This window comes from Diceros bicornis, chromosome 12, assembly GCF_020826845.1.
Source record: "Diceros bicornis minor isolate mBicDic1 chromosome 12, mDicBic1.mat.cur, whole genome shotgun sequence".
In the NCBI taxonomy this organism is placed as follows: domain Eukaryota; kingdom Metazoa; phylum Chordata; class Mammalia; order Perissodactyla; family Rhinocerotidae; genus Diceros; species Diceros bicornis.
Window position 1 is genome coordinate 50,452,793 of NC_080751.1, and position 12,191 is coordinate 50,464,983.

Genomic DNA, 12,191 nt, shown 5'->3' on the forward strand with positions numbered 1-12,191 from the left:
AATAAACTGAGAACTAAAAACTTCTAAAACTTGGAAACTTTTCTTCAATCTTCTCCTTGATTCCTGAAATCTTTGCCCTTTTCAGTATTTGTCTGTTTTCTATTGGGGTTCACAGCTAGGTACTAGTAAAGACTGAGTCTTAAAACCTGGCTCGCTCCATCCATCCATCCACCCACCTACCACCTACTCCTCAATGGCTTCCATAAAAGATTTGAGTGGACACCTAACGTTAACTTATGCTATTACCTCATTTTATTGGTCTTTCTCATTATTGTGCCTCCCATAAGAGAAACTGCTTTGGGGGCATACATCAACTTTTTTTGTGTGTGTGTGTGCTGGGAAAGATTCGCTCTGAGCTAACATCTGTTGCCAATCTTTCTCTCTCTTTTTTTTTCTCCCCAAAGCCCCAGTACGTAGTTGTGTATTTCAGTTGTAAGTCCTTCCAGTTCTTCTATGTGGGCCACCACCACAGCATGGCTCCTGACAGACAAGTGGTGTGGTTGCACGCCTGGGAACTGAACTCTGACCGCCGGTGTGGAGCGTGCCGAACTTTAACTGCTAGGCCATCCATCAGGGCTGGCTCCATCAACCTTTTTTTTCAGGCTAGTATGATACCAGAAAAGAGAATCAGGTGATAAGGAAAAAAAGCACTGGTAAGCATTCATCACTAAAATTCTCTGATGAAAGTTTTTAAAGACTGTTTTTTTAATGTTCAGAATACTTATATTTGTGGATTATGTATTTTTAAATTTCCAAATGCAGCTGAAACTCACAAAGAAGCAAGGAGTAGAAATTATTCACATTTTCTAAATAAGAACATGGAAAAAAGCAAGGGTCTAATGACTTATGTATGGGACCTAAAATTCAGCAACCCAAGCCAGGACTTAGAATTCCTCACCATGACTTTTGTAGGAAGATTATTAAGCTCAGCTGCTGCCTTCAATATTTGTTTCCATAGACATTACTAAGAAAGCATTTTACTTTGGCATTTTTGTAATATGGCACCATTTATAGCTGTCTTCATCCATAATAACCTTATTAAACAACTATCTTTAGGGCTGGCAGTATACACAATGAGGAGGGTCAGCCTGGTTACTAGTGGCTAATGGTTGAGTCAAAATTTGGGTGATGTCGTTTTTTTCCTTGCATTTTCTTGATTTAGAAGTTAAACCATGCCTACATTTCTAATTTAGCCAAGACTGTATCTTTCTGACACAAATACAAAATCTCAAGAAGTGTAAAGGTTTCCGTCATCAAATCTACTCTTTTATCACTTTTGGATAATAAAGCAGCCAATCTAATTATTCCACAAACTAGAGCATGTGATTTTTTTTCCTGTTTAGACTAAGTTTTTCCAAAGAATGATCTAATTCATTTTAGGCTGAGAGAATAAACCCTATGCTAAAAAGAAAACCATAATTTTTTTGCTCATTGTGCTGAAATGCCTCAAGAATAATAAAAATACTGAATTCATCTGTAACTAAGCCTAAAGAAGTAGGAAATTTTTTATCTAATGTACTTCAGAAAGTTCAAACATTTGGAAAAATCACAAAAACAAGAATGTTACCCATAAAAAAGAAATTTATTTAAAAAATCACATCTTGTGTTTCAGATACACAGGTATAAGAGAAATTCCAGAAGGTGAAAGTGCCTTTTCCAGAAATTGTTCCCAGGATGGTCAATACTGATTTCGAAATTGGTTGCTTAGGTCTTGGAGCTCTGTTACTAAGGCGTCCATAGCTGCTATTTCATCAGCTAACTCCCTAGAAATTTCTCCACTTGCTACATCTGTAAAAAGTTGCTGCAACATAAAGAACAAAGCAGAACTATCAAAACAATGAAAATCTCTTTAAAATAAAATAGATACAGAGTATAGAAGTAAAGTTCCCTTTACATAATGATACTATAACATTATAGTAGCTATGATAGTATTCATTCTGTTCGCCATCCTGGAAATGTACAAGCTGCAACAATTAAATGATGAATTAAACAACATGCCTGAACTTGTAAATTCAAATGAGCTCTGCTCTTCAAAATGGTTGCCTTGAATATTAGTCATTTATTTCAATGTCATAGGAGGATTTTGGATGAATAGACATAATTCATCCAAACGAAACAAATCTACTCATTGTGTATACAGGCAAAACAAATATATTTTACACTCAAGTTCATATAAACCATTCCCTTTTTGCTAATTATTTGAGAATTAATTCAGGCTTAGGACTCAGAGGCCACAAAGATTATCAAGATTTGGTAAAAGCAAAAAGCCCAGCAAAATAAAATAAAAATAAATGTGCTCTCCTCCTGTAAAAGGAATTGCTTTGGGAGGCATATTGCAACATACTACAATAATGGTACCATAGCTGAAATATTTTGGAATGCCTCTCTAGGAACTGCCTGCTGAGCCAGTATAAGTGCCCAAGAAAATCACCTTCAGGATTTTATGACCACATTGTGTGTGGGGATGTGCGCGCGCACGTGTGTTTTAATCAGAAACGTAATTTACTCAGTTTACCATATATCTTTTTTCATCAGACTTGACTAGATTTGTTTACAAAGATCAAATTTACTAGTAAAATTTTATTATTTACTATCACTACCACAGATGATAGCACGTGACAACTGTTCTGACAGCTATTCTATAAAGAGAGTCCCAGAGATGTTTTGGGTGGTGGTACAATCACTGGGATAAGCTTAGAGTTGCGCAGAGTGATTTTTGGAGCAAAGAGCATTCACTTGAATGCAGAACTTCAAAAATGCTTAGTAAAGATTTGTCCCATAACTGTGTAGTCACACCTTGTACAGCATTTCATAATAGAACGACGTAAGAACTGCCGCAATGTGATCAGTAGGGAAAACACCTTTGAGGAAAATAACTGGGACTCACATAGCATACTTTGTTTTTACTAAGAATTACACTGCTTGCAATCATCATGAATCTGCATCACTTCCCTATAAGCTAAAGAGGAAGCAGAGAGAGACTGAGGCTTAGAAAGAATGAATAATTTGTTGAGGATCCCACAGAGTGTAAGTGGTCATCTGTCTCGTCCTCAGGCCCTCCAGCATTCTCACCAACAGCCCTCAGGCCCCTCTGTGGCAAACTGTACAATGACAGGGCACTGGGCCGAGGAGTCACTCTGTTCTGGCAGAGCATGGACTGGATGACTTTAGGTGAGTGTCTAGGTTCCAGGAGTTTATTTCCATGAAGTCCCTGGCCTGGCAAGAAAAGACCAGAGACTCATGCAAACCAAGCTTACTACAAGCTATTTAACATAGTTATCTTAATTCATTTTCACTTCTTAAAGTGTTCTAAAAAAGTGGTTTTTTGGAATGCAATTCAGTTTAGCAGACCCAATTGGTTCAAAACATAGAAAAGGCATATGATCTACTACAAAATTGGAGACCCTCAAATATTATATGTAAAAAGGTGCTTTCAAAGGAGGCATTGGGAGGCAATTTTTCCCATTTTTGGATAATCCGGTTGGGATCTAATGACAACAAAATCTAAACATAGAGGATGTTCTGAGGCCTCGTTTTCAATATGCGGGAATCTAGCACAATATGGAAGGATGGGCAGTACCTGCACAGGCAAGGCTATTTAAGTCATGTGAGTATAGATTTATGTAAAACTAATAACTTATTAGACAAAGCTTTGCACAGAGATAAGGGAACCGGCAGAGTACATCCTGAAGAAATAAACAATCATGGGTAGGTTAGTGATCTAACGGAAGCTTGGAAACTTTGCTCCCAATCATGGAAGGAGAGTCAAAGAAAAAGCTTGCTATCCTGACTTCCTTTGAGAGAGGAAGTCTTGCAGCTTTCTGAAAGACACATAATTCTGAAATTGTCTTGCTAAGCTGCGAGGAAATACAGTTTTTGCAGGTAGGTTACAGAAACCCGGTTCTAGCATGTAGATTAATAACAATAGTAAAGGGAGTTAATAATGTAAAGAGGCTCAGATCTGAAAAGATCAAGCAATTAATAAAAAGGTATACTCTGGAAAGGTTTTTACACATATCCAGAGGTGACCTTCACATGCCACAGACTTGCTCTCAGAAGTGAGTTAAAATTAGTTTGCAACCCAAGATTAAATAGTGAAAGCAAGTCAAGATCAGAAAAGAAAGTACTCAATTATGCTAGAGGTGATATTCCTTTAAATTTTGCTTCCAGAGGTAGAGTCCAAACCTGGCTGCACATTAGAATCACCTAGGAAATTTAACACAGATTTCCCAGGCTCCCTCCCAGACCTGATCTGTCACAGGTAGAGACCCGGAGTCCAGTTTTCAAAAAAGCTACCTCAGTGATTCTCAGGTGTCCCCATCCTGGCACTGCTTCACAGGTTGGTATTTGTAAATTGATGGTATATGTTTTAGTTGTTAAACCTGAGTCACCCATCTATCTTAACAATTTTTGTCAAATCTATATACCACCTATTTAACATTTGTCTCTAAATCAATTTTTTTTACTTAAAGTTTTTTAAAGGAAACATTACAATACTACTATAAAATGAAAATAAGCAATAATATTCATGAAATTGTGGGTGTGATATGCTAGTTATATTTTTTCTAATATGCATTGAAATAAATATATATTTAAATCCAAAGTTTACCCGAGTGCTACCAGTGACATATATGCCATACTTTGCAAAAAGTGATAATAAGTATAGAAGAACATTGTTTTAATTTAACTTAAAGCATTAGGGCTGGATTATAAATATTAATTTCAAAGACTCCTAAGTTACCCATGTGTAGGGCAGTCTAGCCATTGGGCCAATAATATCCTCACCAGTACAACGCGCTGATATCCAAAATATAACGTGGGCCTAAAATTACCCCTGATGTAAAAGCAGATTTAAGAGCTGATACTAAGACCTTTATTTACAGGACAATTCTAATTAATTCACATTTCACTCTCACCTTTGCTTTAGATAACAAGCCTCGTAAATTGAGTCGAACTGAAGAAAGCACTTGCACAGCCTCCTGAGGACTGGATTTGCTTTTACTGCATTTTACAGCCACTGGAAGATGAGCGTGGGGAAAAATATCCATTAAAAGTTGGTAGTTTACAAGTACAAAAACCAATTATTTAATTAGGATTTTATAGTAATAGACTTTAGAAATATTTCTATATGGAAAGTTTTTATTTTGGAAAAAAGATAATTATCTGCATAAGTCTCCCCTTTATACTTCTTTAAGAAGGATCATCGCTAAAAGGATAATTTTGAGGAAAACAGGTGATTTTTGGCGAGTTAAAGATCATTAGGAAGAGACTCTAAACACACACACACATACACATACACACACACGTATGTGTACAGACTAATGAAATTAGGTAAAGAGAGACAAAATCTAATCGAACACAAGGTACCCACAGAAGGGAAAAACAGATGCAGCACGTCCTAGTGTGGCTTCCCACGGTTCAGAGTCCCTAACGGGGACTCACATTGCTGATGACACTAGCCCAAGGAAGTGACATGCCAGATATTGACAGCTTAATTCTTACTGCATTTTCACACTCAGGGTTTACATCACCTTTCTGGAAGAACTGACATCAACAACCTATGTGCCTGCATTGAGGAAACGAGACCACAACCAGGCTCTCGGGCTACTGAGCCACGCTTGGCAACAGCAGGGAGTTGAGGAGAACAAAGTCACTCCTCCCCAACAACTCAGCCTCCAGCATTCTGGGGCGCCCATTTTCCTCAAACCTGAAATTACAAAGGGGACATAACCCTCCCTAGCAGAAGGCCTGGCTGTTAATGCTTTATAAGAACAAGTAAAGAACTTTGTAAGAATATAATGCCTGATATTTCTCCACTGATTTGTTCTTGTTTTTGTTCCTCTCAGTTATGTTCACTACAAACAGACCAACAGCCAGATCCTGTTTTAAAACTACACTAAACAGTGCAACAATGAAAGTCTACTTAGTACCCTAGAGCTTAGACCAGGGATGGAAAATAGATTTCTTTTCGCATGCAAACTCTAATTGGTGGAAGTTGTCTATGCCTGGCAAAATAGTTTTGTCATTAATTAATATCTTCCATGGCTGGTGAGAACTAGGTCTGACATTCCTATTTCAAAATAATAATTAAACTTTGACATTTCTCAGCTAAGGGTTGAAAGGATGCAAGGTAATCAAGAATGTTAAACTCATTTTCAAAGGGTACAGTTAACCTGGAGATAGTGAGGATTATGACGTCTGTGTCTCTTAGTAGAGGAAAGTTATAACTACCATGGCTGCAGTATCTGAGCTGTTTAATACCTAGTAACTTATATCAGAAACAGCTGTGATTCTTTTTTTAACACTTTATTTTGATTCTGAGAAAAACAAAAATAGAGCAAAAAGACAAAAACACACTCTATTAGTCCCCCTCCTCAGTCCCATTTCCAAAAGGCATCAGAGATGGAGAAAGAGAGATAGAAGAGAGAGAGAGAAATAACCTGCTATTTCAAATCATGAGGAAATCCAAGAGAGCAGTGCTTCCTCTAGGCAGACTGTAGTTAAAATGCATAACTATTATTTAAAAAGTTCCTGGATGGCAAAGAAGGAACAAGCTTTTGCCCACCCTTTCCTAGAAAGGAGAATTAGCAGAGACTGTAAATGAATACCCTCCAGACAACACAAATGGGGACACAATGACAACATTGTTACAGAAAGGTCTCAAACCATGTAGAGACTGCAATGTCTTATGAAGCTTTCTGAAGTACAGGGCTACTCTTAAAAATAGCAACCCCAAAGGGAATAAATCATGTGGAGATTTTTTTTTAATGTTCTATTTCCTTTTCAGAATTGGATGAGGTGGAGAACAGCACTGGGGAGAAAGATAAAAAAAAAGAATCACAGAGAAACCCTGCTCATTCTTCAATTGAGCAGTGGTATACAAAAGCAACAAAGAAAAGGTTAAGATTTATCTCCATAAATCCAAAATATCACTAGAAACTAAAGCTGAGCATCCACTCAAATACACTTAAAACATCGTAGGAGCACCAACACATAATTCATTAAGTCAAAGGAGAATTTAAAAGAATAGACACTTGTTTTTCTCCAAGTGTTGCCCTGATGAAAAAATAGTACCAAAAATAGTTTAAAAACAACTTTAAGATGCAAAATCAAGATTCTTCCTAGACTATTTTCTTTAGCCTGCATATTTATATTTGACAGGTTTAATACCATCACTTAGTGATTACAGAAAATATCTTGGCTTTGACTGTTATAGAGCCAGCTGTTCACAGAAATGTTTAGGGTTGGCAAGTTGAAGTAGATAAGATAAATTCTTCAAAGTAAATTGCACCCTGCTATAATTATGTACATAATACACTTCAGCAGGGGTTTCCCCAGACATAGTACTATATCCACAAAGGCCAAAGGCATAACGACTGAACTCCATCTGAGCCCACCCACCACGAGGCCAGCACAAGCCACGTAAATTCTAGCCTCCTTGGACATCCTTCCACTGGTCTATCAGCAACTACTTCAACCTTTTCTACACTGAATTTCAGCTATACAGAGTTCCACACTTCTACCTTATCTGTCAAGGGGTAGGTGGCCCAGGAAATTGGATATTTATATCCTTTTTGTCAATGATATCAATGGCCATAAGAAGAATTATTAACTACTAAGCCCATTTCTAAATTGTTTGAATGTTTTATGACTTCTTTAGAGTCAAGTTAAACTTTATTCTTGTTCATTTTTCTTTTTTTTTAGTTTTGAGTCCCTTATCATACAGCTCAGATCCTCTACCTGAGAAGGAACAGGGTGGGAGTGAGAAGGTAAGGGATTAACATTTAAACCATGTGTAAGATACTATTAAGTGTTTAAATATGTTTTCATTTATTCTTCATAACAACCATAGGTAGTTATTATCGCCATTTTACCAATGAGGGAAGTAAGGCTCAGAGAAGTTAAATAATTTACCCGAAGTCACCTAGCAAGTATGTGGTAGAGCTAGTCCTCGAGCTTAGGTCTCTCTGATTCCAAAGTTCTGCCCTTTCTATTGTCCCTCATTGGTTCTCCATTTGCTGTAACTATTAGTTGCAGAAGAACTTAGAGGAGGCCTTAGGACAGGTTCACAACCCTTGTGATTCGGTTCTTAACATTATGGCTTCACTGTTTTATTTGAACTGCATTCCCAGGGCATCACACATGCATATTCATATATAAATATAAAAATGCACTACCAAATTTAATTGGCATATTTTTTACTAATGCAAATATTAAAAGCAGCCTTTATCTGGAATATATTTACCCAACAGGCATATAACTTTAAATGAAAGGTTATCCCTCCTCTCAAATATCTCCCACTAAATTTCCCAAAGATAGAGATTAGCTTATATTTTTTATTTCTTTTGTATATTCCATAGCTCTTTGTATACTGCTATGTACTCCAGAAATCTATGTATTTTTGTGAATATTTTCATTTACAAAGGAAGACTATGAGTCAGGAAAAATTAACAGACTTCCTTAATATACTACATAATCAACACAAATAGATTCTGTGTGACATGAAGGTTAAATACAGCTGTGAAGGTATTTCATATCTCTAAAGTTTCTAATACCTGCCTCCTATTCAAACAGTATTTAAGCTTCTATTCTACTACTTCTTATTGCTCCAAAGCACCTACTACATAGTAGTTGGTCTATAAATGTTTGCTGAATTAAATACAACAACTGTAATATAATGAATCTGAAATTATGTAATGGAACTTTACATTTTTTTTTTTTTTGTGAGGAAGATCAGCCGTGAGCTATTATCCGTTGCCAGTCTTCCTCTTTTTGCTGAGGAAGATTAGCCCTAGCTAATATCTGTGCCCATCTCCCTCCACTTTGTATATCGGGTGCCACCACTGCATAGCTTGATGAGTGGTGCGCAGGTCCGCACCTGGGATCCAAATCCAAGAAACCCAGGCCACCAAAGCCAAGCGTGCAAACCCAACCACCACGCCACCGGGCCAGCCCAGAACTTCACTATTGACAGATATTTTTTCTTATCAGTAAAAATACATTGAAATATGCCATGGATATCAAACATCACATCAAATACCATGTGCAAGTCCTAAGGCTCTCTGAACCACTTCCTTAAACGATGTGATATCTTTCTCCCAACAACTGGACTGTGTGTCACACTTGTATGCCTTAGAGAGATACTGGAACGCCTGAGGAAAGAAAAAGAACAACATTCAGAATAACAAGTGGAATTCACATTTCAAACTCTGTTTCCTGGAAGTCATATGGAACTAATTCCAACTTGAAAAACCAGCATCTGTGCTATGAGGTGCAGTCTCTATGATTCTCATCAAAGGGGCAGAGATGCACATCCAACAGCAATAAGCAATTAAAATAAATCAAATGGATGATTCTGGATAGAGACACTTCCCTCCAAACAGAAAAATATAAATGCCAGGTTTGGAAATCTGTAAAAAAGTGTACACATTTCCTCAGCATTTGTAGCCATCAGCTTAAAAGACCAGTTTCGAGAATGAGGCGTGAACTTAGTGAAGACTATGGAATTACTGGTAGGTGTGTAAACTCACAGAAGTTGAAAACACTCTCTTTCACAATCCCATCCTTGTGGATTCTTGAGGGAGAAGTCACAGATCAAAGAATTCAGAGTACCCTGAATCTGTATATGCAAGAGAGTACACAATTCAAGAAGAAATGGAAGGATAGAATGTAGGAGTGTGTGCATGCGTGTGTGTAAGTATGTGTTCTCTGGGCTGACAAGGCAATGGCAGAAGCCAGCTGGGTGGACTAAGGGAGGAGAGAACGGCTAAGAATCCCACAGATTAGCTGTACTGTGGATAATTTCAAACTCACACAATAAGTACATTTGATTTGTTGTAGATGTTTTGAAAAGAACACAAAATAATTATTCCAGCCTTGGAAACTCTGGGGCCTCCTTTAAGTTCTAAGATAAGAGGCTAAGGCATAACTTGAGCGTAACTGGTCTTCTACTGTACTTGTGAGAAAGGGGCAGGGCAACCTTTGTAAAGTATATTATGTTTAGATTTTAAAAGCTCTTCTCCAATAGTCTTTTTTTTTAAAGATTTTATTTTATTTTTTCCCCCCAAAGCCCCAGTAGATAGTTGTATGTCATAGCTGCACATCCCTCTAGCTGCTGTATGTGGGACGCGGCCTCAGCATGGCCAGAGAAGCGGTGTGTCGGCGCGTGCCCGGGACCCGAACCCGGGTCGCCAGTAGCGGAGCGCGCGCACTTAACCGCTAAGCCACGGGGCCGGCCCTCTTCTCCAATATTCTTATCTGGTTCCTTTTTCTTTTTCCCTTTCATGGTCCCCATCTCAGACTTAAACTCTTTTGTCCTTGTACCCAATCTACCTTTGTCCTTAGCAAGAGCCTGCAGAAAGGGGTGTAGAATAAATAATGAGTGCCAGCTGTTTGCTGCAGCTCCAGTAGGGGAGCAGGTTAGAGAGACTCTTTTGCAGGAAACAGAGAACAATTATATAAGAAAAATTCATGGAAAGAAAAAAGACGAATGCTTGCAAGTCTTAACCTGTCCACAATTCAAAGTGCTTACGTGAAAGATTCTGAATCAAAACTGAAAACTTGAGCATATTAATCTTATCTTTCAAATTATTAAACTCTTCCTCCAACTATCCAAAAAGCAGATCCACTACACATATGTTCAAACAAAAGGCAAGAGCCCAGGAGGATTGAAGGAATTACCTTTTCATTTTCATCAGGCTTTTCACTCTGCCCATTTCCATATATTTGGGCGTACAGCCTCCAGATTTCTCCATCATTTGTCACTCTTGAAGTTACTCTGCCAAATAACTCCTGCAGCTTTCCTTTGAGGCCAGTTGCAACATCTCCACTTCGATCAGTCATCCCATCCATCACTGCCTTGACCAGAATTTTAAGGACCTTAAAAAATGCACAAGCAAGCTAGAGACAATCAAACAATAACAAAAAACAAAGGGCTACCATCACCATCTTCAACAACGACAGTGAAAAACCTTGAGACCTATTAGAATATCACTCTTACACTTTATAAAAATAAAATTAAAGTCAAGCCATCTTGAACCACTCTCTAGAAATGCATGCCCACCACCTCTCTGGGTATCCCTTTGCAGGCTCCTTGAAGGGCTCTTCTTCCACAAGACCCTATACTCAGTGCTCCTCTCTTCTCACTCTGAGTGCTCTCTGAATGATCTGATCGATACCTGCAGCTTCAAATATATTATCAAGTTTACTCTCCCAGCGTTGGCAGAGCTCCAGCCAGACTCTTCTCCAGAGCTCCAGGATTGTGCGCCTCAATCCTACCAGGCATGTCCCATCAACATCTCACACTCCATCTATCCAAGAGTGAAACAGAGATCCCAGATCCATCTTCCTCCTGTAGTCTCAGAGCCAATAACCTGAGCATCAACCTGAGCCTCTCTTCTCTCTCAGTTTCTGCCACATATAACCGATTTAATTCAACATTCCTAATGAGTCCTAAATCCATCTTCTACCTTAGGTTAGGCCTCATTATTTTCCATCTGGATCGCTGTGATAAGATTCTAATTCGCTTAAAGAGGCCCTGGCCCTTCCTAATTGTTGAATGATCAACTGCTAATGCATTTGCATTAGGCATGCAAGGTACCCAGAAAGTATCTCTTATCCTTCCAACTACCCCAGGTCCACTCGCCATTTAGCAACTTCTTGGCTATCATGCTTTCATTAGTCTTGTTTACACATTCTATCCTAGATGATTTGAATGCTGATAGATGGATTAAGTTGAGCCTCATAGCAGGTTACACTGTTATGACAAGACACATCTGTCATGTCTATATTAGGCTGTGCATCTCAAGGCAGCTTTCTGGAGGCAAAGAAAGTGCATCCTCAATCATCCACTCCTGTGAAGGCAGGACAGCAAAGACACCTGGATCCACCTAAAGAACCAGCTTGAGGAGAATGCTCTAAGACCTTGCTACTCACTGTGCCCATGGACCGACAGCATTGGCATCAGGAGCTTGCTAGAAAAGTAGAATCCTGGATGGAGGTGTCGCTTCATCTTGGACTGAGGTTCTGCAGTTCTAACAAGCTCCCAGGTGATGGTGATGTTGATGGTCTGCAGACCACACTTTGAGTAGCAAGGTTCCAAGAGACAGGGTGCCACATCTTTATTCTTACTCTGAACTTCAGGCAGAGGACCACATTTCATCATTTTTTATCCCCAGTGCCTAACATAGTGC

At 38.6% G+C, this 12,191-nt stretch overlaps 1 protein-coding gene across 5 annotated transcripts in view; it reads right to left on the reverse strand.

The window, feature by feature from the left end:
- Positions 1-1,563: 1,563 nt before the first annotated feature.
- TTC27 (tetratricopeptide repeat domain 27) overlaps positions 1,564-12,191 on the reverse strand; it is a 171,396-nt gene continuing 160,768 nt past the window's right edge. For 2 of the 5 annotated variants that reach the window (XM_058551476.1, XM_058551478.1), the window contains exons 17-20: positions 10,681-10,899; positions 9,041-9,152; positions 4,917-5,017; positions 1,564-1,801 (exon numbers count right to left, since the gene is read on the reverse strand). In XM_058551476.1, coding sequence (XP_058407459.1) covers positions 1,679-1,801; positions 4,917-5,017; positions 9,041-9,152; positions 10,681-10,899 — 555 coding nt within the window. In that variant the 3' untranslated portion in view covers positions 1,564-1,678. Of the gene's footprint in view, positions 1,802-1,850; positions 3,217-4,916; positions 5,018-9,040; positions 9,153-10,680; positions 10,900-12,191 lie in introns of those variants that run through there. The other 3 variants (XM_058551480.1, XM_058551477.1, XM_058551479.1) reach the window with 2 other exon arrangements.